General features: G+C 34.1%; 1 protein-coding gene across 3 annotated transcripts in view; it reads left to right on the forward strand.

Annotated features, from left to right (window-relative positions):
* Positions 1-26,269, forward strand: part of LOC118181251 (cell adhesion molecule Dscam1-like) — a 1,046,077-nt gene that overhangs the window by 925,725 nt on the left and 94,083 nt on the right. For all 3 annotated transcript variants that reach the window (XM_085823270.1, XM_085823269.1, XM_085823271.1), the window contains 5 exons: positions 9,682-9,813; positions 9,902-10,069; positions 13,317-13,387; positions 21,234-21,471; positions 25,715-25,813. In XM_085823270.1, the coding sequence (XP_085679396.1) occupies positions 9,682-9,813; positions 9,902-10,069; positions 13,317-13,387; positions 21,234-21,471; positions 25,715-25,813 (708 nt within the window). The remainder of the gene's footprint in view (positions 1-9,681; positions 9,814-9,901; positions 10,070-13,316; positions 13,388-21,233; positions 21,472-25,714; positions 25,814-26,269) is intronic.

Raw genomic sequence — 26,269 nt, forward strand, 5'->3', positions numbered from 1 at the left:
ACACATGTTTCTTCTTTCGTCTAGTGTAAGTTAAAACAACGTGGGTGATAACTGCTTTTTGGTGCGTAGTAATACCAAAAGTTGCTAATACTTCTGCCATACAAACTATGTAAATTTGTTTTCTTAATGCGTTGTTTTAAGATATTTATATTGAGAATTCGTAATTGAACACAGAATTTAATGAAAGTAGTATTCAATTCGTACGCTCTTAAAATAACATAACATACATTGTAGGTATTCAGACAACTCTTTTCTACAGTTTTACTTTCTTGGCAGGTATTTCGGGTTAAAAGAAAATGCCCATTTAGACCGCTCTCAGATTAATTTGGACGATTTTTTTTTTCCCGTAACATCTGTGTGTACTGACACAATAAAAGTGTTTTTTTTTTTTTTTTTTTTTTTTTTTTTTTTTCCAGAATGGATTGTAAAATATATTTAAAACGAATCTAAAAGAGGTTTTTTTTACGTCTATTCGTACGTACGTATGTATTTATCTCTCATAAAACAAAAACGATTAGCCGTAGAAAATTGAACTTTTGTGTATGAGACTTCTATAATATCTTCTTCTATATGTTTACGTACACCTCCGTTTTTTTTTTTTTTTTTTTTTTTTTTTTTTTTTTTTTTTTTGCAATCGGCCACATTAAACGTACATATGTAGATGGATAGATCCCCCTCTTATCCAGCTCGTTCAGCTCTGTTTTTCTTTCTTATATATTGGTAAACTGCGCATTTTTTGCTTTAAAAGCAATTTAATTTTTTTTTGTTTTTATGCCTTTAATTAATCTGCATGCAATAGTTGTAGAATTATTAACATTTTAAAAGTTTAGCCGCGCTAAGCTTAACGAGGCCGCGATTTGTTTACATTTGAAACTCTTAGTAGAAAAGTGAATTAAGTCCAGTTGCTACACCGACTTTGTTGTCTTTTTCCCCAGCGGGACCAAAAGTTAACTTTAAATTTTGTGCACCGAAAACTTCGTCTTCCTGCCTGTTGACCGAATTGCTTGTTTTTGCATACAAACACTAAATTTGATCGCAAAAATTTATATTTTATCTGTATTTAGTGTTTTAGGGTTTACTGTACTAGTGTAATTTTCCTGTTTCTGATGTATAATTTTTAATGAAGATGTTTTGAGTTTTTATGCATTTTTGCCCTACCGCGAAGTGAGAACTGAATTTATTGAATGGGAAATATCTCTCTAATAAAATTCGAGGAAATATATATAAATGAAGTGCAGGGAAAAAAGTAAAGTGTGTAATTTATTAAGCGGTACAAAGAGGTCATGTGAAGTCCTTTTTTTTTTTTTTTTTTTTTTTTTAATGTTAGCGAACAGCCACATTTTACTAAACGTGTTTAATATTGATCTGCCACTAAATTAAAGCACGAATTGCTTCTTCTGCTTTTTATTTCACCTGCTATACTAATACTGCCATATTGTTTTAACAACTAAAAATTTTAATAACATCTTTTGTAAATATATTGAGCTATTTCTTTCGATTTGATTTATTTCAAAATATTTTAAATTACGAAATATTCATTTATTATTCATTTATAGACAATTTACATTACGTTAGTATCTGTGGCGACCTGTCTACTACAACTCAACGCTGCCAGTCTGGTAACTCATAGCAACGAAAAACAAAATAATATTTATTCTATTGTTAATATAAATACCAAAAAAATTGATATTATTAACGATCTGTTTTTGTTGTCATAGTTGCTTCTCCAGCTACGCTTTATTCAATTATTGATTATACAAATATACATATTGATTATGCATATTAAATTATTTTTTTATTATTATACATATTGATTATGCATATTAAATTATTTTTTGTGTAATTTAAATTATATTATATTAAATCCTGCGTGTGATTACCTTTCTCAAAAATTTTACTACCACAGTAGCGTATAGTTATAACTGATTAGCGCAATGTAAATTAAAAATTAAAACAAGAATTAAGAATTTTTAATACGACTCGTGAAACATGATTAAATAACAGCACTTCTGTAACAGCCACATGCTTTTTCCCACGTTATAAATAATAGTGTTTGAATAATACTTGAAAGAAACTAACCTGAAGAAGAAACATTATTTTTCAGTAATTTGGCACAGAATAATATAACATTACTTTAAAGTTCACTCATCAATAGCACCTAGGCGAATGTTCATTCAAAATATTCATCTCACATGGATAAAAGGAGAAGACTCAGGAAATCTACCAAATCAGATAAGAGTGGTCTTATATTTCCCGTTGCCAGGATTAGAGCAATGTTAGAAGTAACAAATTTCTTCAGAAGGATCAGCGATAAAGCAGCAGTATTTATTGCAGCAGCCCTCCAGTACCTGGTGGCAGAAATACTGGAAATGTCTTTGTGCAGAGCTCGGGAATGTTCTTCCTCGCGTATCCAACCCTGTCATTTGAACTTTGCCATCAAGACAGACAAGGACTTTTTCCCAATTTTCGGAACATCCATCATCCCCAATGGAGGCTGGTTAAACTTCCGTTTACCGACAGAAATGAAGATAGCTGACAATTCAAATCTAGGTGCAAAAGCTAAAAAGTACAGACCTACTGGATCAACAATCAGAACTACAAAATACAAAAACTTATCTGGTAGAAAAAGGAGCAATAAAATCATGTCTGGTAATAAAAAGAAAATACAATATAGAAGGTACTGCAAATCGCTATAGTAGTATTTAATTCTGAAAGACTATCATCTTCATGAATTTATAAGTCTCAGAGAACCCTTAGTAACCAGAAACTGTTCTATTTTCTCCGTCTGACTGGCCTAATATCTCCAGTTAAAACTATAATTATAGAAATATATTTATGTATCGACTAAATAATAAACTTAGTATAATATATAACGTTAAACAATTTCCTGTTTAATTTTGTTTCTGCACCGAAATAATTATTGTCAGTAGCTTTTAGGCACTATTTCCATTTAAAAGCGGCCGCCATCATGTTTAGACGACAGAACTGGCAATCTGAATCCTCCAGTTCGTGTCAAGCAAATCTTAAACGTTGTTAATGACTGCTTTGAAACGAAAATACATATTTATTATAGTATGGTAGATTATAGTATGGTATTGTTCTAGTAAAGTAGATTCGAGCATATTCCTGATTAACGACCGATGGTGTGAACGGTTAGTGCAAAATCTTAGTTAATCGGAAGGTAGCTAGTACACAGGAAAAAGACTAACCAATATTATAATTAAAAGAAAAAGTACTATTAAGAGCTGATCTTTCCTTTTAAGCAGTTTAGTTTAGAGAATATGTTCATTAGTTATGTAAATTAATTCGGTTTTTAAAGTTAAAAGAACGCACTGTAAATAACATAACAATCATCACTAGAAATGAAGAAATTAAATTATTAACGGTATTCAAGAACGATATTTACAAAATAACTTGTGGAACGTCGAATTCAGATTAACATAAAAACTTCGGTTATTTTTTTGGCAGAGTTTTTTTTAATAATTCTAATATTTATGTAACCTTTTAATCTTTCCGCAGTAAACAAACTAAGCAGTTATAGAGGAGCCCAGTTAATCCGCAACGCGCTTTAGAATATACAGTAGTAGATATTTTGTCAATATTAGAAAGTTGTAAATGTTTTCTAAAATTTGTTTAAAATGAATAAGTTTAGCAATTAAGATCTCGTATATAAAGAATAAGGAAAAACTGGGCTATTATAATTACCATTGTGATAGGAACACAAATAAATTGGTAAAAACCAATTTATTTATGTGAGTTCCCGGTTTAACGAGATTAAAGATTTAAACTATATTTAAATTACATTTTCGGATGTAAAGAAAGCTAGTCTGTTTTTTTATTATTATTAATCTATTCTGTAAAAGAGAAACTCATTAACCTGTATACCCATTACCGTAAAACTTAGCGCCTCGAATAAAGGTTCTCAGTATCAAACGAAGTTTTATATATGAGAATGCAAAGTTGATTAAGAAAGTAATTATAAAATTCAAAGCAAAATCTACGTTTATGATAGGGAAAAATGCCAAATGAATGAAGTTCTAATACCCTGTTGGACCACCACTAGTGTGAATACATGATGTAATATAATAAGGCATTGTAACATACAGGTGTCGTATGTTTTCAAGTGACATCTCATTTTACAGTAGCTGTAAGCACAGCTCTAGTTAGACCAAATTCCTAGGCTTTACAGCTTGGCATCCCAAATGATCCGAGACATGTTCGACTGATGAAAAATCTGTGAATCGAGCAGGCCAAGGAAGGAGTGTAGCAAGGCAGAGGCATTCCTGTGACACCCTTTCTGTGCGTACACTGCTGAACTGTCATACCCCTGGATTGTCATGGTGCCATGAATTAACACTACAAGAGACCGGTATCGCATGTGATGGCACTCCAGTGCAACGGATGCAGATGCAGTGTCCTCAATGAACGGGGCTGGAGTTCAAATATATAGATAGATACCACTTGTAGTAGTTGTGTGGTGCTGTAAAGTGGAGACATAATTGAGGCGCTCATTACGAGGCATCTAAGCCCGTATACGTTTGTCACCACTACCTAAAGTAAGCATCATTTCATTCTTGAAGACGGCCTGGTCCGATTCGGGTGCAGTCCAATCTTGTTGAGCGCGAGACCATTTCAAACGGAACGACAGTAGGTGAGCGACATTGTCAGCGCATGTAACGGACGCCTCGATACAAATGTCCTTCAGCCAGGTGCCGGGCGTTGAGACAGACAGACACAAGGACCCATACTGAAAGTGCTCACTGTATCTGGATTGCGGAAAATGATGAGATTTCATGCCGGGTGATGTGACGGTTCTCTCGGCTGTTGATCTGCCAAGGGCGTCCTGAGACCGGCCACCTCGTATGCCGTGTATGCCGTATTTGCTCTCTCTCTCTCTCTATTCCACTGGACGCAGCATGACCTAGGTGACAAAATACTGGCAGACCTTCCATGATGAATGATTCGATGAATTTTCCTCTCTCGAAATCTGACAGTTATTGTCTTCGATGGCGGTTCAACAGCATCCCTAGTGAAAAAGTCTTTCTGCAACAGATTAAATACAATCAAAATGTCTCTGCGTATATTTTTATGCGCCAAAGTTCCACAGAGACTGGCGGCATTATGCAAATGCACAATTATGCTGTATTTCTAACCATTTGCCCGACACCTACTTTCTTACCAAATTTTGTTACGATCCGACAATTCCTTCTTGGTTTGGAAATGTTTATCTCAGAGAGTATAAAACTTTTTAAGGATTTTTTATCCCCTTACCGCGTGCCTTCGTGATGTAATTGGAAAGCACGTTCGGCTACTAATCGAGAAGTCAAGAGTTCTAGTCCTATTGAAAGCGTTGCACATTTTTCACATCTACTGCCCCGAAACAAAAGCACCTAAAATGGTCTTTGCAGGTGGACCCCGAATTCGTCACGACCAAGATTTGGCGACTAAGTCCCTTCCTCTTCCGTCGCCCTTTAAGTGGCGGATAATGTAAGGTATTTTCTTTCTTCTCATTGAGTACAATTTGTAGTGTTGTTAGCAAGTACATTCAGCTAGCAATCCTAAGGTCCCGAGCTTAAATCCCATTTCACGTATCCTGCTCCAAAATCAAAACGCCTATTGGTTTCGACGAGCTTTGCTTCTTTATGTTGTAATGTGGAACGGAACAATAGTGCGTCTTCTAATCAGTATGAATGTAATATAAAAAAACCAAAGCATATTTCTTGTGAAAGAAGTTTTTATATGATAATAACTAATTAAAATTCTTAAAATCTCAAATGCAGTGCCTATTTCTAAAAATGTTGAACCGTAGGCGTGCGTCTGACTAAAATGACTATTCCGAGCTTGCTCTTCTCCAAAATTAAGATAGTCCAGTCTTTAATATGAACTCCTCTAGTATTCAACGCTAATCTAAAGTTGGAATTAGCCAGTTATTTTACATGTGATTGTAAGTGCATTGTTATTCATCTGGTAACCTTTCCTGTTATTCAGTTCAGCACGTCATGTTAACAATATGAGATATAAAGTTCCGGTGTCCGCCGATAACATCGCGGCAAAAACATCGTAGACGAAAACGTCGCAGAGAAAACAACGCAAGGTGAAAACGTCGTGCTACAAAACATCTTGGGAGAAAACATCGCAAAGAGAAAACATTGCAGTTCTAAAACATCGTGGTACAAAACATCGTCGTAGAAAATAAAGCGGTTCAAAAACATCGCAGTTTAAAAACATCGTCGTCGAAAATATCGTGGTAAAAAATAAAGTACTCGTATCTACAAATCATCGCATGACGATAACATCGCAGACATGCTTTTTCAGGTTTTAATAATTGTAAATGGATATTCCCATAATGATTTGTGAGCGCGAGGTGTAAAGAAGGATTAATTTTACTTTCACATATTTTATTAACTAATAAATTTTTGCTGAAAACGTAAGAAGGAAACTTAAGCATAGAAAATTAAATGTAACTTATAGATTATAATTTTCATGAAATATTACCAGTAAAAACTTTATAAAAATGATTTATTAATGGCCTTTGTTAGTTAACTATGTCGGTTTAAAATTCTATTAAGTGCTATAAGTTGCATTAATTTTTTATGCTTAAGTTTTCTTTTTATTTTCTCAGCAAAAATTTATTAATTAATAAAAAATATGAAAGTAAAAATTATCCTTCTTTCCATCTTGCGCTCACAAATCATTATGGGAATATCCATTTACACTTATTAAAGCATGCCTGAAAAAAGCATGTCTGCGATGTTATCGTCATGCGATGATTTGTAGATACTTTATTTTTTACCACGATATTTTCAGCGATGATGTTTTTAAACTGCGATGTTTTTGAACCGCTTTATTTTGGACGACGATGTTTTTTACCACGATGTTTTAGAACTGCGATGTTTTCTCCCACGATGTTTTGTAGCACGACGTTTTCGCCTTGCGTTGTTTTCTCCGCGACATTTTCGTCTGCGATGTTTTTGCCGCGATGTTTTCGGCTGTAACCAAAGTTCCAGTGTGTACTAATACAAAATATGCCAGTGTGACTTGTTAAGATCTATGATGTCCAGCGCGAATAGATAATAAATTTTAACGAAGATTATCAGGTGAATTTTGGGTTACTGCAACTACATCTCTGCATGTTCACCCTCAGTGAAGAAGAATCAATTTCATTTTTTACTGATTATCTTCATCTAGTTTTGCATAAAGATTGTATTCTTATATTTCCAAGTTTTTAATATTTGGTACTTTCTCTTATATTTCCAAGTTTTTAATATTTGGTACTTTCTCTTATATTTCCAAGTTTTTAATATTTGGTACTTTCTCATTAAAGCGGCTGCTTTATAAACCTTTAAAGACATTTAAAATTTGTTCGTTATAAAGTATACTAGTAGTAGTTATAAAGTTCTTTATTAAGTATGTTAATTTTGGTGATTAAGCTTGGTGGCCGCTTCAACAAGGAACTGCCCAGAATTTTTATAGGTGGATCCAAAAAAAAGGTTACAAGCATCACCGTTTGAAAAGTAATTATCGTGGAGGAAATACTTTACCTACAGAGTTAGGCACTTAACGCTAGTTGTCTAGCAGCTGTTCTGCGGGTAGGTAGAGTAAGTGTACAGGAGTGTCAGAGTGATTGAAATGGCAAGACCTACAGAAAGGTGGTCTCGCTTGGAAGTACGATCCGTAATTCGTGCTCCTTAACAATAATCTGGAGAGTCGCTGTACCGTTACTTACACGATCGTTATTCTGCCACTTTAACAAGGTTACGTGGAGCCATCCGACGCAAGTGCCCTGGCATGGTGAGTAATGGTGTCTTCCTCTTGCATCTTCCTCAAATTTAAGTCGGAAATCTGGAATCACACCTCTTATAGCCCAGTTTAAGCACACAGTGACTATTGTTTTTTCCGAAATCGAAGGAATATTTATCTGGAATGAGGTTCTCTTGAAATAATGATGTGAAATCAGCCACTGGGAGCTGCTTCAATGAGCAGGGACGTGATTTCTACAAAGCTGGGTTAACCAAGTTGGACCTGCAATCTGGAATCGTCGTTTTCACTTCTGGTTTCTGAGAGTATTTGCCAGTAATTCTTTTACCCGTTGGCGATCACTTTTAATTTTATAAATGTTCGAAACCCGACGAGGAGACTGCACAGTTTACACTTTTTCTGCTTCAAAATATTCTAATGACTGTACAGTTACGCCTGAGCTAAAAGGTGGTGGACAATAATTCGGTGGCACCAGAATTTGGCGATTGGGCCCCCTGTTCCCCAGTCGCCCTTTAAAAAAGGGAGTATATAAGGTATTTTCTCCCTTTTTCTAGCATGCCTTCGCGGTGTAACTGTAGTACACTTGTCACGTATTCGAGAGATCCAGGCTCGAGTCCGGGCAAGCGCATTGCTTATTTTTTATGTCGCATGCTTCAAAATATCCAAATGACTCTACAGACTCAGCTGTCCCAGTCAGATTTCTGTTATTATTGCACATTCTTATCACTTACGTTCGATAAAAACTCTTGAATTCTAAATGACATCACTGATTGGATATTAATGGTTCCAAACTTCAGTAGTATAATTTATATCCGTTGAAATGTAGTTCTGGGTAAAACTCCCAAGTGGAACGTTTTAAAATTCAATTATAACCAAGCATTATGTTTCTTAAATGTAAAGGTCGGTATCCATGATCGTAAATATAATTTGTAATACATCACGCCCTAAATAGAAGGAATAAAATGCTGGTTATGGCGCATCCAGTTACAGCCATGTTTGTGTACGTGTGCGCCATAATTTGCGCTCCCGGTAAACCTCTGTAATAATCACTGTGATGGAAAAATTATTTCAAACAAAAATCAGCCAAATCTGGCTACAGCTTCTATTCTTCTATTCTACAGCTTCTTTTTTAAATCTGGCTGCAGCTTCTATTCTAAATCTGGCTACAGCTTCTATTCTTCTTCTCCACTCCGATTCTGTCTCAGGTGAAGTTGTGATATCTTCAAATCCTAACATTAAAAAAAAAAAGATTGGAACGTGAATGATTAGAGAAACCCTGTCAAAGAAATCATCAGGTCATCGAACACAGATCTAAAAATACAAATAAATCAAGACCCTTGGGAAGAATAGGTGAAGTTGTCAATCTAATGGGTAAAACCCATTAAAAATTGTAAAGAGGTTGAAATAGGATAAATTAGAGGAAAGCGATAATGGACAGTAACAGTGTCCCTTCTCTCACCAAGCACGCAGAAATAAAAGAGTTCTGCAAGAATGCATTTATTTGTCATATAACTGAGTTTCATGAAAAAAAAATTTAATTAAAAAGTAAAAGTTCCTTTTCTTTTGAATGGATTTTATCGAGCCATTAAATTTTAAATGTGTGCAAATGATATAAGAACCTCTTCATTCATAGTTTTTCCCATTTAATAAACACCAGAATTTTCGCACTGTTACAAGCGTTAGCGCGTGTTTCAGTTCTCATTCTAGCTTCCTTATCTCCCTCTCTGATCAGTGAATAACTTTCAAATAATTATAATTACCGCAACTTTGAAATATTGCCTTAGCAGCGACAAAAAGAATGTTAACTCAAAAATACAAATTTCAGAATAAGCGAGGACCTTGTGATTTACAAGATTAACATAACTGTGAATTTAAGAAATGCATACTGTTTTTTGAATAATTAATTCTTTTCTTTCAATCCAGAACAGCCCGACAGCCCTAGTAACATACTAGCAACAGAAATCGGGAGCAGAACAATTACAATCAGATGGACTCAGCCTTATACTGGAAACAGCCCAATTATATCCTATAAAATACAATATATCTTAGCGTCAGGTAGATTCTTATGCCCTTCTACATTACTTTTTATCGTTTAAATTCAATCAGTGTGGCAGGAATTTATTACTAACTTTGTTTATTACAGAAAGTTGGGAAGATGGAGAGCGAACAACTACCGTTTCTGGACGAGATACTTCAGCAATTCTGAGGGGATTAAAACCAGTTACAAGCTATCATGTGAGATTAATGGCTGAGAATGGAATCGGTTGGAGTGAGCCAAGCGTGGTAGTCCACATTACAACCGCTCAAGAGGGTAAATCAGCTACTTTTGTGACATTATCGTATCGCATATATATTTGGTTTCTAACCCCTAAAGCAAGAATGTTTATTTAATTTTAATCCTTCATAAAATGTTGCTTTCATATGAATTCAGCAAATATTGGATATATTTAATCAGAAATAGCGTCAAGTCTTTTTTTTTTCCTTCAAACGTTTTTTTAAATGAAAGGCTAAAATATTGGGTCATATAAAGTCTCCACGCTTTTATGCCACTAGATGGTATTGATGCCTATATATCCGGCAGCACTCAACCGATTATCTCAAATGAACATGTGCTTAAAAGGTGACATTCAACTTCCATTGTTTGTGATAGTTTTCTAATTTGTTGCTCGTGTCCAAAGTTATATTGATTTGAAAATGAGTAAAATATCTGAAGAAATGCGGTATATGATGCTGTTTTACTATAAAAAAAGGTAAAAAAAAACATGCCGAAAAATTTGTGAAGTATACGATGAGATTGCTCTGAATGAACGAACGACCCAGGAATGGTTTGCTTGATTCCATTCCTGAAATTTCGAAGTCGATATTGGAAGGGAATTCTCCATTATGAGCTGCTGCAACCTAGCGAAACTATTGTTACGGATTTGGTATTTAAATAGCTAATGTTAAATGAATTATAAATTAAATTGTTTTAATCCTCGTGCAGTGCAGCGCGTGATGAATATTAAAAGAAAGCTAAGCCGGAAAATTAAAAATGCAAGAGCACGTGCATTTAACATTTAATACATAAATATCTCTTTTTGATTTCGAGAAAGTTCCAGAAAATTCTCGCGCACGATTTAAAATCATATAAAAAGGAGAAAACCTCTCAATTCGATGAGTTAGCTAGTTTGTTGTTGTTTTAAGTGTTTGTTTAGAAAACTGCTCTTGTTGACTGTAGCGAATTCACAGATTAGCTTTCTTTAGCTGTTTTGAATTAAGTTCTCTTGAATGTTTGAGTAGTTAAAAGATAACTACTGTGATATACTGTAATACTGCACGAATATCTGAGAAAATTCAAGCATTTTTATTGTAATAATAATAAATTTTGTTCATTTTTTTCATCGGACTAGTGCATTCATTTCATAACGAACCCGTACGCACGCAACACTATCAATTCGGCCATTTACTGTACATAAGTCGACCGTTTGAACGAAGCAGTCCAGAACGGACGACCAGACTTGGCCAACAGAAAGGAAGTTGTGTTCCATCATGACAAAGAGCGCTCACCATATCACCCGGACTTTTCACCATCTGACTACCATTTGTTTTGGTCTCTGTAAAACTCTCTTAATGGTAAAAAATTGGCCGACCGAAGCGCTACTGAAAATCACTTGGCTAAGTTTTTCGACGATAAACCACAGAAGTTCTACACCGATGGAATTATGACGCTACCCAAAAAAGGGTCATAGACAATAATGGTCAATATGAAGTTGATTAAAATTGATTTTCAATAAAGAAATTTTTGCTTAAATATCTACAAAAAGGCGCGGAGACTTTTTATATGACCCAATAGTTTCACCCTAAATTTTTAAAAACGGATTTTCAAATTTTCTGTAATTTGGGGTTTAATAACACAGAAAATCAAAACTCAACGCTTTTTAAATCTCATGATTTCCTCTAATGCCTCATTTATGGAAGATTCTGTAATGCAAGTCAAAATTTAGGAGTTTCTCATATTCCCTTACTTCGTTTTAGTCTGTGTGTGTTCCATATATAGGAAGTAATGAAATGGTTAAGAGGAAAAGAAGTATTTTATCAGCCTAATACGTTAAAACCTCTCTTGTTACACAGTGAGATATTGTGAATTTAAGTTCTGTTCAGATATTTTATTTTAATAAGTGAAGGCATTTTAATTTAAACAGCAGTATGATCTGAATAATAATCTTGGGAAGTCATCATATATTTAGGTATCGTTAATTTGTTAGTAAAATAATTAATGCAATATTATGCTTCAGATGAGCCTTGCAAAAAATTTCTGTAAATCTTACAAACGTTTTATATTAAAGAATGCAAGCACTTAGTCTTATACATTGCAGAGGAATTTTATAGTTTCGTTTATTTTCTACTCCTAGTGCCAATAATCAAGTATTTAGGAGTGCATATGGTTTTAAACCATGTGCCTCCACATTATAAATATACCGAAGTAGTGAGTAGAAATAGAAAAATTGAATAAATAGTTAATTGGATGAAAGATAGAGGGAGCCACATTAGCTCGAGAGTGTTTAGGTATAGAAAAAAATCATCAAGTCAAAAGTTTGATTTTTTGTAAAATTTTGTTGTGGGGGGGCGGGGTTTATAATTTTTTGTATCTTGTCATTTTTGATTTTTTTTTAATTTTGTTTTTGTAACATAAATAAAACACAAAAGCAAAAAGAGGAGAAGAAAGATTTTAGAGAATAAGTGTCTTTTCTATCGCATGTATTTATTTCAAATTTTCTTTAAGCCTTAGAGGGCTTTAAACTAAGAAAAAATATAAAGAAATCAATAAAATAATTTCTAATAGTAATTTAAATTTAACAAATATTCTCTATTTTTATAAAGCTAATTTAAATTTAAATTTTAAATTATGAAAATTTAATTGTATACAAATAAAAGATCATTATTGCGGCGAACTAATTTACAATATCATCTAAATTCAGAGAGCATATGTAAATTAAGTGCAAGTATCTAAAACCATGAAAAAATATTTAATAATCCTAAAAATTAATCCCAAACATTTCAAAGAATTTTTAAGATTAAATTAATTTGCATAAAGTGAATAATTGTAGAGAAGGCAGGAGACAGATCTTTTCAAGGAGAAGGTAATGGTAATAATTAATACTTATAATTATAGTAATAATTATAGAATTAATAGATAATAGTAATAATTATAGAATAACGAAAAACGACAATGCTTACTAAACAAAAATCTTATCCCCCCCATTAAAGCAGATTATAATTGAAAACTTAAATCAACTGAAAAATGCATTAAATTACAACCTTGTTTAATATTTATCGAAACGGATGTAAAGAAGAATCCATCGACTTTCTCTTTTTAAAAATAAAATTGAAATTTTTGAAAATAAAAATATTTTTGAAAAATCAAAACTATATTTTATGAATTTCAGAATTTAATTATGTTATTATAACTTATACTTAGTGTATTCAGAATAAGTAAGTTTCACATTTTATCCTTATATATTCCTATTCGTTTGATACACAATATAAGTAATTAATTGCAAATATTTCTTTTACCACAGCTCCTGAAGGTCCACCAACTGCAGTGCATGCTGTGGCATCCTCATCAAACACTATACATGTATCATGGCAAGTGAGTTTCTAAATTCTTGAATAGTTTTTGTTTGCGTAATTTAATAACGTTTGAGATTGGCTGTATATACTGGGGTATGCAAAAGGATATGTATTAAACTTCGGTATAATAACTGCTGTTTACGTATCAGTTTCTTCTCTTAAGATCATGCTTCCTGAATATACAAACTGGGTTTGTTTCGAAAGTAATATCGGCATCCCAGTGCATGGAAGATCCGATTTACAGGTTCAATATTTACGAAAGAATTTCCAGGAATTATAGTTCATATTTAAATAATTAATACATAGGGTAACAGAACTATTTAAGTGTAACTGAATTATTTTATTCAACGCCATGAACTCATGAACTGTAACCGAACTATTTTATTTAAATGCCATCTCGTGGCGATATGAAAAAACGTCAGCTGAACTCCAGCCGCCATGATGTTAGTTTACTTCGAACTCCAGCCGCCATGATGTTAGTTTACTATGTCTCTGTTATTCAACTGTTTGATGTTTCATTATTATGTATATTTCTTTTGTTTGTAACCGTTCCTGTGTGCTCTGTTAATAAATCCTTTTAAAGCTAGCCGGCATTAGTGTCTATTGAGGAACGGCTACATCACATTGGCGCCCAACTAAATTTGAATCCAAAATAGCGCAACAAAATGTTTAGAATTTCTGTTTGGCTTTAACAAGCTCTTACTCCCGAATTTAACTTTTAGTTGCTGGAGATCGGCTCAGTTTCTTTTCAGGTGTGAACTACTGGTCAAATATTCTGGAAACCAATTCTGGAATTAAAATTGTCATACCGTGCTGCTAGCACATCGAATTATCAACTGGACAATTTCAACGGAAAAGATAAGTTTTGTTTACATTATCGTTTAATCTGAGTTTAAAAAGTTCTTTTAAACTGATTGTTTATTATAAGCTGCTTCTTAAAGCAAATGTAAATTCTTTACTGAAATCTCATTTATTGATACTACATAAGAGTATTAAACGAAAGCAAACGGCTTTCTGTTAACCAAACGTTATTTCTTGAATTGTAATTTGTTATTTTAAAATGTTAATGCGCATAGTAAATTAATTTGTGAATAATATTGTTTCACTGAATACATGTTTTGATGTTAAAGTTTGAATATATTGATGGACGTTGTTCTTTAGAATTTATTAGTTTCGATTCTGACTTACAGCAGCAGATGTTTTCCCCCCGCGGAAATGTTTAGACTAGCGATGATTTATGATGCGTTTACGTCAAATCTTTTATTATTTTTATTTCCTTTGAGTGCTGTTGTTCCTTATTAAAAGTTTTATTCTACATAAAATAAAATATTGTACTTGTTGATTTATCTTTCGACGAACATTTTGAGAAAATGATTATAGTATAATACTACATCACAATAGGAAATTAATTAAGGTAGTAATTATGTGCTGATTTACGTCGTATTACTGAAGCCATAAAGGAGAAGACTAAGTTGAATAACGTCAGTACCCTATAATGAGCCATCGCTCACAAGCGACCGAGCGGTAAAGTCACTGAACACTTATAATTCCGACTTGGGTTCGATTCCAGGCGAGCGGGCTGGCTGCATGGGCGTTTTCGTGGTTAGGGCCACCAGCGCCCGAACGGTAAAGTCGCTAAACAGTGGTAGTTCCGTCTGAGGTTCGAATCCCGCAAACATGCTGGCTGCATGGACGTTTTCGTGTTTTTTCCCATGTTTAACGTGTTAATACGAGCCAGTTTCCTTTAGAAAGTCCTCCGCGAAGGTATTCCTTTCTTCCGTGTAGTGCCTTAGGGCGGAATACGTAAATAGCAATAATATAATGAGCCATCAACGAGAATGATGTTATTAACTTATTAAATTTATAGTCAGAAGATCTAGACAATTAAGACCTTATATAATAGTAATACAAGGAGCTTGTAGAAACAAAGTGGCATGAAGAATCAAAGGATCCAGCTAAAAATTTGCAAAAAAGGGATTAGTTACAGCGCTTTGTAATCTCATGTTGATTCTCTGCTGAAATATGGAAAGAAAGAAAGTGAAAGACTTTCTAAGGGAAACTGGCTCGGATTCGGGTTACACATAGTAAAAATCACAAAAACCAGCCCATGCAGCCACCAGTTGTCTCTATAAACTGCGTAAACAAGCACTAGAAGACATACGAAAGAAATTGTCTTTGCACATAATGATAAAAATGTTAATTTAGAAGCATGCATGATTTCACAATGTATTTCATAATGCATTGATGTTAATTACAAAATCCTACATCTAATAAATTTGTGTTGACAACATATTCTAAAGACCTAACTAACTTCTTCCAATAATCTTCGAAATTTTACTCCAGCTTCATAAATTAAATGAAAATAATTGGCTTAAAGTATACAAGTATAGTATAAACTTGTAGTATAAAACTCTAAATTTAATTAAGAGTATGCTATCATTCTCTTTAAAATAAATTTTGTCACTTTTCATTATTAAAAATAATTAAGACAATTTTGAAAGCTTTAACATTTCCACTAATGGAGCAATAAGTTTAAACAACTATGATTCAACAAATTGCAGTGATTTGAAATATAGTGCTGTTAAAAGCTGCAAATTACGTCATTTAAAATTCAGTTTAACATAATCCTTCCACTCTGAGGCAGTAATTGTTTTCAAATTAATTAAATTTTCTGTATCTCTTTGCTTTATTAAGTTAAATGTAAATTATTTTATATGTAAAACATTAAATCTAAAGAAATAAAAATTGTCCGCATGTTCATACCTGCATCTTTTCGAATATTAATTTTTTTTTTTTTTTTTTAATTTTTCTTCCTAAATCCAGATGCATCACGATGAATTAAAATTTAGTGCAATTGTTCATTAATTCACAATAAAAAAATTATATATTAAAATGACGTTTCTTAATTTTATACTGATAGAAAGTCCGACTCAAGAATAAAACTTTTTTCAAATCCTAAAGAAAACTAAATTTTCTCCTTTTAGCTAAAATAATATCTAATTTTTTCAGTGGCTATTTCTCTTAATAAATCGGTAATTACGCAATTATAGATTCCATTTCGGTCAATCAATCTCTCGACTGCTCTGCTCCGCGTGACTGCAATGGTCCGCACTACAGATCCAACTCCCCCTCAGGACCAGGAGCGGAGGTTCAACCTCCGGTCTGGACACTCAAAAGGGCCTGGAGCACCACCTAAAATTCAACAGGCAGCACTGGTCGTTAATTTGCTACCTGCCAGTCGCATGGGCGAGCCCGTCGCAATGGGTCATTACCCTGCAAACCGGGGGCGTCATCCACCCGGCTACCAGGGCCGGACCGCTCAGGATATGCCAGACCCCGAGGCCGGCCATTGAGTGACCTTTCCCAGGGCCTTCAGAGCCACCAAATGCATACATTTTATACCCCCGTGGCCGAGACTGCCTAGGTACAGATCCTAGCCAGTAGCTTCGCAGAGTTCTCTGCGTAAACCCCAACCGGGGGTGGAGATTCCATTTCGGTAATTTATAAGTATAATTACAGTCGTGCCATAATTTAGTGATAAGAGTTCATATTATTAGCCCTAAGGGACGTTAGCTCTGAAGGGCTATTAGTCTCTAAAAGGTATTTTGTGTCGAATCACTGAGAGCATTGAATTACTTTTCCAACTGTTGCCACCAACTATTATCACCTTGTATTCTATTTATAGAAATTAAATGATGAAGAATTTGTATCGATGTGTGTCTGTTTTTCGCATTGTGAAAAAACGGCGGTACCCAGAGCATCCTATTTTGAATAACGTAGTGCTCCACCCGAACATGGGTACCTGTAAGCCCGAGTTTGGAATTTCGAATTTGCTTTATTAATCTATTTCATACGTTGATTGGTTTTATTTTTGATTTTAAAACTTAACGATTTCAAAGCGAGCAGGGGCAATAGTGTACAGAATAAAACATTTTTATCACCAGCGCGCGAGCTCTCTATCAGAAATTCTAAAGATATGCTGTTTTAAAATATTTTTAGTCTTGAGAAGCGTTAGCTCAAATGCTCTTGAAACGTGTATGTGTTGGTAAATAACAAAACGGCCTCATCGGGCGTAATATCAAATCTGAAAGCTTTCAGATATTTTTCTACTCTTTTTAAATAGCAATGTTTTAATCTGACCTACATAGTTCGTTCATGGATGGTAAAGAATTAAATTACAACAGGCATTAAATCAGGGTTAGAAAAATTAAATTTTGGGGTTTTAATGAAATATGTTTCTTAAAGTGAAGCTATAAGGAAAGAAACAAAAACTCTTATTTTACCGACCATAAATTCAAAATTCCATTATTAAAGAAGATAATTGAAATTGCATGATACTGAACCAATACAAATAAAAATTTTATTTTTATTACATTGCTAATGGAAAGGAATACAACGTGTAATCTGGTAGTCGTAAGCCTCAATAAATGTATTTAACGTTACCCACTGCAAACGTTCCATTACTACTCAATTTAATTGTACAGTGTAAAGAAAAATGAAAACGGTGGTGTCGCTTAAATGCCACTTAAATGACAGAGATTAATTATTAGGAATGCATTTAAAACCTTAATCCGAATAGCATTAGCTATCTGCCTGGAATAATTCAGTGAATGTTGTTTCCTTATGGCATTTATTACTACTGACACAATTGTTGCAACAAGAGAAGGATTAAGAATGCTTTTGGCATATCAGTAAACAATTACTTCCATTCAAGCTGGTTTAAAGAATAAAAATTATAACGATAGATAGGCTTCTTGTATAAATTACTTGATATTAAAATCACCTCTCACAAATGACAGAGATTGAAAAATTAATGCTCATTGAATGGAAAGAAAAAATCATAGTTCAAAAATAAAAATTAGTTAGTTAGTTCAAAAATAAAAATTAGTTAGTCAATTAGTTAAAATGTATGAAAGCTTTCAGATTTTATATTACGCCCGGTGGGACTTTTTTCTCATTTACACACACGTTTCGAGAGCATTTGAGCTAAATATTTAAAAACAGCATATCATTATAATTTCTGATAGACAATCGCCCACCAGCGGCCGAGCGGTAAAGACGCTGAACACTGGTAGTTCGGTCTGAGGTTCGAATCCCGCGAACGCGCTGGCTGCATGGGCGTTTTTGTGGTTTTCCCCATGTGTAACGTGTATACGAGCCAGTTTCCCTTAGAAAGTCCTCCACGAAGGCATCCCTCCCTTTAGGCAGATAGCCCTCGTGTGCTTTGCCATGATTAAATAATCCAGTCCAATCTGATAGACAATCTCGCGCACTGGAGATAAAAATGTTATATTCCCTACAGCGTTGCCACAGCTGTCTTTAAAATTGTTGAGTTTTTTAATCGTTAAAGCTTTACAAAATATGAAATCGAGAATAAAACATGTTCGAAATTCTCAATTAGTGCTCCCGAGTGCTCATGTTTCGGAGTAGGACTATGTTATTGAAAATGTGATGACTCTAGGTACCGTTGTTTTTTCACAATGTGTGAAACATGCATTTATGTAGATTCTTCATTATTTAGTTTCTTTAAATGTAATTCAGAGTTATAATATTTGGTGTCAACAATTTGAAAGTGATTCGACGCAAAATGCCGTTTCGAGACTATAATACGCCTTCTGGGCTAACGCCCATTTGGGTTAATAGAAGTCTAAAATAAATAAACCTTCAAATCGGGAAATGAAAGTAGAAAACTTAAAAAAATAATCATTTTAGCCAAATCGGAAGCTGGTTTCATTACGTCTTTCAAACATCTGTAACAAAAGCTTTCAAAAGAATAAAGGTATAGGTTGACCGCCTCAAACGCAACCTTAGCTGGCATTCTGCCAAAACACATAGACTCGTCTAAAACTGGCGTTATTACTTTCTGCGACTTGAAAGGCCACGTGAAAGTCTTCACTTCTCCGAAAAGAAAGAATTTATATGCTCGAGGGAATGAAAGTCCCCCATCCTTCCACCCTGTTGTGTTCCACCCACGTGAAAGTCTTCACTTCTCCGAAAAGAAAGAATTTATATGCTCGAGGGAATGAAAGTCCCCCATCCTTCCACCCTGTTATCCTTTAATACTGTGACTTAAATTGTCGCATAACTACTGTGAGCGGTCTCTCAGACCGCTTCTGCTAAAAACAAAATAAGATATTGTTTTTTTTTTTTTTTTTTTTTTTTTTCTTATTTGAATAAATGTTATTTAATTTCATATATTTAATGTTTTCATAAAGATATAAAGCAATTTTTATACTTAAATCAGTTCATTAAAATGAAATATATACTATGATAATAATTCCTTCGCTTACGTATCTGGATGGAAGAAGTAAATTTTAAAATTCAACTTTTTTACTTTACATTAAAATTTGCGATAAGAATGCTTTAATAAGAATATAGAAAATTAATTTTTATTTTAAAAATTATATTTCGAGCTGCATTTTATACATACCTTTTCTACTGCTTTGTAGACACACTCATTCTTTGCATGCTATATATTCGTAAGCTGTTTTCCTTTTTTTTTTTGCTCGGTGGATAAATATAGCACGTTCTTTCTTTATCTAATTTATCGTCTTCGATCGCAGTGTTTCCTTCATCATTTTATTATTCCGAAAACTCTGCTTATTATAAGTTTGCGTTCTTTAGGTAAAAATGATGAAGTTATCCTCCGTTTTACATGAGACTGCACCAATTGAATTGCTAATGAAATCTTTTCGTTTCATTTTCGGAGCCAATGGGTTAAGTTTGAAATAATTACGAATGCATTTATTGCACAGATATCCAAGTTTCTGAAGAATATTGCCATAGGCCAACGTCGTGTTCGACGAGCAGTTGAATAGATTGAACGAAGAATAATATTGTGACTACGTGTTCGAACACCCTTGTTGGGCTCTTGAATAAACCATTTGAATTCATTTTTTCCAATAAAAAAATCTCTTGTGGAAGGAGAACATGGATTTTCATTTTCATCGGCAGATATCTCTGAAGTTGTGTCATGGTCGCTCTTCATAATTTCATCATGGGAACTTTCATCAGAGAACTCTACATTAGACCAATTTCGAACTAAGTATTCAATTTGGTCTTGGGTAAGATATATAGAACGTTTTCTGCACGCATTTGAAGCCATTACAAGAATATTTATAAAGAAACGAAATATGTAACAACAATGAAAAGTGAACATTATCGGCTGAAATTTGAATCGTATCTGCTGTGATCGGTCCCACAGACCGCTGAGGAGGGCGGGGATTTAAAAAAGTGAAAGAAGAAATATAGCTACCCAAATGCAACTTGGTATGTGATCTTGGACAACTGATTTAGGAAGGTACTAGGAATGGCAATACCCGTTAATTATTCTAAGGGATGGAAGCATTTAATGGAAAATGTCTCGCCGTCTGAGAGACCGCTCACAGCAGTTAAAGGTTATGAGAATATTTCATTCCGAATGGCGCATGCGTTTTGTGTTCATGGTCGCGGATAATGCGGACGAACTATACTAAATTTTTTGTATTGTGAAATATTAACAGTTCCTTATCATGACTGTAAGATAACACTGTAAATAACAAATACGTTGTGTTTATTTTAGGAACTTCCTTCTAATTAAGTTTATAAGTGCCCATTTCTAGCAATTCGGCAACCAAGTCTTGTCCTTTTACTACAACGTAGCTAGAGGTTTCCTAAAATACAATTTTTCCTACCTATAATTTAGTTTTAACTTAAGTGCCTAACTACAGAGTTTCCTAGGTAAAATTTAGTTATTTTTACTTCGAAAACGGGCATTCGAAAAAGTAAAAATAATCCGTAAAGTATTAGTATTGCAAACTTAGTAATGGCTAAAAAATTAAAAAACATTTTATATTTTCAGTAATTTTTTTTATTTATCATTTTAGCCTCCGAAAAAAGACTTGAGAAATGGAAATATTAAAGGTTATTATGTTGGTTACAAGCCATATGGAGGCCATGATAACTATGTATACCAAACTGTTGAAGTACAGGGAGATTTTAAGGAAGAGATCATTTTAACCAATCTTCGTCGAGCTACAAAATACAGCATAGTAGTACAGGCATTTAATGAGAAAGGATCAGGTCCACCATGCGAAGAACTCATTGTAGACACCTTGCAAAGTGGTAAGTCTTGAAGTTCATACAAAAAAAAAACAAATATTCGATTTTGCCTTTGAATTTTTTAAAAAAAAGTATATTTCTGCATTTTATTTTATACATGTAGCTATTGTTGACCTTGGAAATTAAATTTCCTTATCATCATAATATAACTTATTCTTAATCTTTAAACCATGCATATTCATTAAAAGCTTATATAAATAGAGATATTTTTTATAGATTTGTCACAAGTTAAGGACCTTATGGACGGTCCGACAATACGTTAGAAAGGTTTTCCTTAATTTAAGCCTTTTGCAAAATATATTTATTTTAAATTCTATTTTTATTTTAAATGATGCAAATATTTATCTTATGGCATTTTGAAATTTAAAGAAACAATTTTGCAAAAATTATGAAATCTTATATATCACATGTTCTCCTGCTCCTTATAGCTATTTAACGAAAGTTTCTACGCATTATAAAAAAATATAACAAAAAATCTTTACTTTCTTGTGACAAAATTTAATTGAGGTACTTATGTTTAAAATTTCGGATTTTTGCAAACCCTCTCGGCTGTCTTGAGAAATGGATTAAAAAATAGATTTGAATTTTTCGAGACTGCCGTTTTTTTTTTTTTTTAAGCTTTCGGTGATACTATTCTTTTGTGATTTATTAGTATGTAACTTTTTTTAAATTTTTAATATATTACGTATGGAGTGTCAAGGAAATTTGCGCACAAATAATTCATAATTTACCACATGCCAAAATTATATTTTCAATAGCCTCATGAAGTTTTATTTTAGAATCTAAATACAATAATCATAAAAAAAATCCTTAAACTAGAATTTTTTTCATTTCTGTTTATTGCAAACAATGTTATAAGTTGGCTACCTTACTCGCAGCCTGTCTCAGTTTTCTAGAACATGAATACTATTAAGATTCTGTGAATAAGATGTAAATTTTAGAAAATTATATAGCTCGATTTTTTCACGAGTCTGCATAGCAAAGATCGCCAATAATCACATCTAATATTTTTTTTTCTAAATTAATACTGAATTTTTAGTTGGGTACAAAAATAAACAATTTAGTCTTAAATTTGTATGCGACTCTTGACTAGGACTTCAAATTTTAAAATTAAATATGTGTATCAGTTTAAGTCGCACGAAAGTCACATATTTTGCATAAACGAAGTTATAAGTACACCAGAGACCCCAGAGGACACAAACGAATTCAGAGTTCGTATTAATTAAAGTGTCAACACATGAATGAATGTGTCATTTAAATTTCGTATTATATTAAGCTTAAATCTCAATAGTTGTGAAAAATAAAAATATATGTTAACTTTCATCCTTTTGTATCGCACCTTGTGTGCACAGTTAGAATTAAGGGAAGGAGAAAACTCGCCAGCACGTAGAAATAGCGTCTTAGAATGAGCAGAATTTATACGTATACTCCAGTGCAAAATTAAGATCTTTGCTCCTGTGTAGTATTTTTTGTTACCAAACAAATTTCTAGTGTGCCTTGGCAACAACAGATGGCGCTACTGCCTCATGATTTAATTATGGTTGCTATGGTAACAATCTGTCAAGTATGTAATTGGCGTGTTTCTATTCTTTATTATTTTTTCTAAAGTGCTCTTCAGTGATGCGTGCATCGAAAAATGCTGTGTCGTCACGTGGACGGCATTTCTTCTATTTTAAAGTGTTTGTGTAAATAAAGAAAATCTTTTTTAAGAATCTTATTCTTAAGCATTTTTGGTCTGTGCTACCGCAGCAGTGACTTCGCAAGCTATGGATACCTGTGATTTATTCAAATTAGCTTTCATTTTCATTTTTGTTGGAGGTAGTCTACTTTCGATTTGTGAATTATGCGTATGTCATGGTGTAGTGTAGAAACATTAGCATTGGGGTGAGTACGTTCCAATATTTCCTTCTTAATTTCCTAAATGTTTTTAGTACAGTATTTATTTTTATTCATAATGGCTGATTTGAAACCCGTTTTAACTAAGGCCCCAATCACGTTATGTTTCGGCTACAAGGGACTTGACGTCGAAAGAGACAATTCTCAGAACCCGCACAATTTCGGGAAACACACGTAGCTAGGTTACCATTCTCACTTACTACAAAGACTTGAATGCCAAACAGTAATCGATTACCGCTCAAATTGGGATCACGTGATCTTTCAGAAGCAGAACTTTCGTCTGATTGGTTGTCTCCACTCGGAACCCGAGACATTTTCGGTGAGGTTTGAAAAAATCCCGCGTAGCCGCAACATTATTTCCGTGGCGGCTAGGCGGGACTTCTCTGCAAGGGGTCTCTTTTTTCTAGGAATCTTCCCATTTAAACCAATGCTACCAGAATTTCGTTTCTCAGAAAAGTCCCGTCTAGCAGGGACTGTAGCCATATGCAATAATCTCTTAAAGAGCAAATTTCTGAAAACTTAATGGACTGGTTTTAATGAAATTCGGTATAAACGTGCATTTATAACGTTATATATTCAAAACTCATTTTATGTAGGTATGATCATCAGTAAAGCTATCAGTATAGCTCAGGGATGTCCGAACTAATAAATGAGTCTGACATGGAGTGTGATTCCCTGTCACAGCCAAACAGGTTGACGGCTTACTAATAGATGGGAGCCAGTTGAGGAGTCCCTGTGGCAGTCGATCCCTTTCCTGCAGCAGGGAAGTTTTCAACTCCAGCATGGTTCTCGAATGCATATTGGGGAGATTAAATTACCCTCCCAAGAGCATTCCAGGCATGCTCTAGTCGGGAAATCTGCTAGGCCGAACCACGCTGCGAATATCCTCGCTTTCCTAGTAATCGCCGTCTGTCTAAGCCCTATGTGGACGAGCGTTGTCATCCGTTAACAAGAAGACCAACTGCGCGAACATAGGGCCGAACATAAAAAAGGCGAACATAGGGTTCTACGATATCCTTTCTGTACTCAGTAGCAGACAAGAGTCATTATCAAAACCCTTCAAGTGTGTGCGACCGCCAAACATATTGCTTGTTCAAACCATTACATCTCTACCACTATAATGATACTTTTACATGATGAGGAAAAGATTGTACCGTGTCCCAGGCTCTCTGCAGATGGAGATATGCCGAAAATCAGTGTTTAGGCTGAATCTCGATTCATGTATAAAAAGCACGATGCTCCAGGGAAGAATGATCCAAGCCACCTGTTGTCTGCATGGTGCTAAACGCGCTGTCTTGTGTGCTCCAATGAACTGGACACAAATAGCGGGTCTTCTGTCATACAGCCTTGTCTCATGAATTTTCTGACAACTGTAGACCGTGAATTTCGTAGATTCCAGTGGCAGCGTACAACTCACGTCAGTGTCACGAAGCTGTAGCTGTCCTCTGTTGAGCTCTAAAGTGTCAAATACCTATCCTCATTCGTTGTTGTAAATCTTAATCGACTTCGTTCAAGTCTTCTTGATATGGATAGAGTTTGTTGAAACTGTTTCCAAAAACTATAAACAGCACTGAGAATTGCATTGAGCTCTGTATCCCTGTGTTAAGATTGGCCTGCTACCAATCTACCGACAATACTCCATCTCATTCCATCATCCATACGTTTGTAGCTACTCATTTCACCTAATACCTTACAAAACTTACTCAACTCTTGCGAGAAACACGGCAAATGTCGAAAAGGAGTATGAGCATACAAATACTCGAAAACTTGTGCGCGTATATCCCATACACAATCACAGCTCCGCAGACACGTGGGTGTAAGCTTACGTATTCGATTCTGAGCATCTGCATAATTCTTCGGAGGCATAATTAGTGCTTAATTACTTTTCTTAAAAATAGACTTAATTGCAAATTCTCCTGATATTGATTTTGCACACAAATGTAGTTAACTACGCTGTTATTCATACTTAGATGTTACAAGTGTATCTGCCAATTATGTGCTCAACATTTTGTATTTGTCAAATCATATTGAATATTTTGTAGCAATAAATTTTGCCCTCATATAAATTTCATGTTTTATGTTACTTAGTTCGCATGTGCCCATAACATCGAAATTTCCATACAGTTTCTTACCTTAATTCTGAAACCTTCGTAATGGGAAACACGTGACTAGAGTATATCGTATTCAAAAGCTCAGAGCCTGTATCCACATTTTTCGAATAATTCGTGTAGAAATTATTAAAGTATTGTCAGTTTTATGTCTTGTAGCTTTACCTAATTTCTCACTTCTATAATTAAATTTTTGTTCGATAAGCATATAAAGGAACGTTTTATGTAATTTTATTTATTAGATCCTCCCATCTCACCAAATTTAACTATAGCATCTGCAACAACCTCTTCCATCCAGCTCAAGTGGTTGCCTCCGGAGAAAGACAACAGTCCCATAACAGGTAAATACATCTCTCTGTTCTGCATTTCTGTTAAAGACTTATGAAGTATTGAATAAAGTGTATTTTGGATACTTTCTGTACTATTCACCGGTGAAGCGGTGAAGGTAAAACTTCAGCATTTTTACCGTTATTATTATACTTAAATGTTAAACTGAGAGTTTTTAAATTTATTTATTTGTTCAGAGAGTGTAATGTTGCAACGACCGAAAAAGGACTTTTTTTATGCTTAAAACCTACAACGTAATGAATAAAAGATTTTTTTTTCTGTCACTCTGAATTCCATTTATAAAGTCACTATGTAAGATCTGTCTCTATTATGCCACATAATCTAAATTAGATTCTACAATGAACTTGGCAAATTCTCGCACAGGATTGAATTAAATACCAGCACAGAAGAAGGGTGAAAATAACTCTTTATTAATTCAAACTAATTAACAGAAAGGCACGGACTTCGTG

Source organism: Stegodyphus dumicola, chromosome 9, assembly GCF_044657685.1.
Source record: "Stegodyphus dumicola isolate Sdum_Otavi_A_Nest chromosome 9, ASM4465768v1".
Taxonomy (NCBI): Eukaryota; Metazoa; Arthropoda; class Arachnida; order Araneae; family Eresidae; genus Stegodyphus; species Stegodyphus dumicola.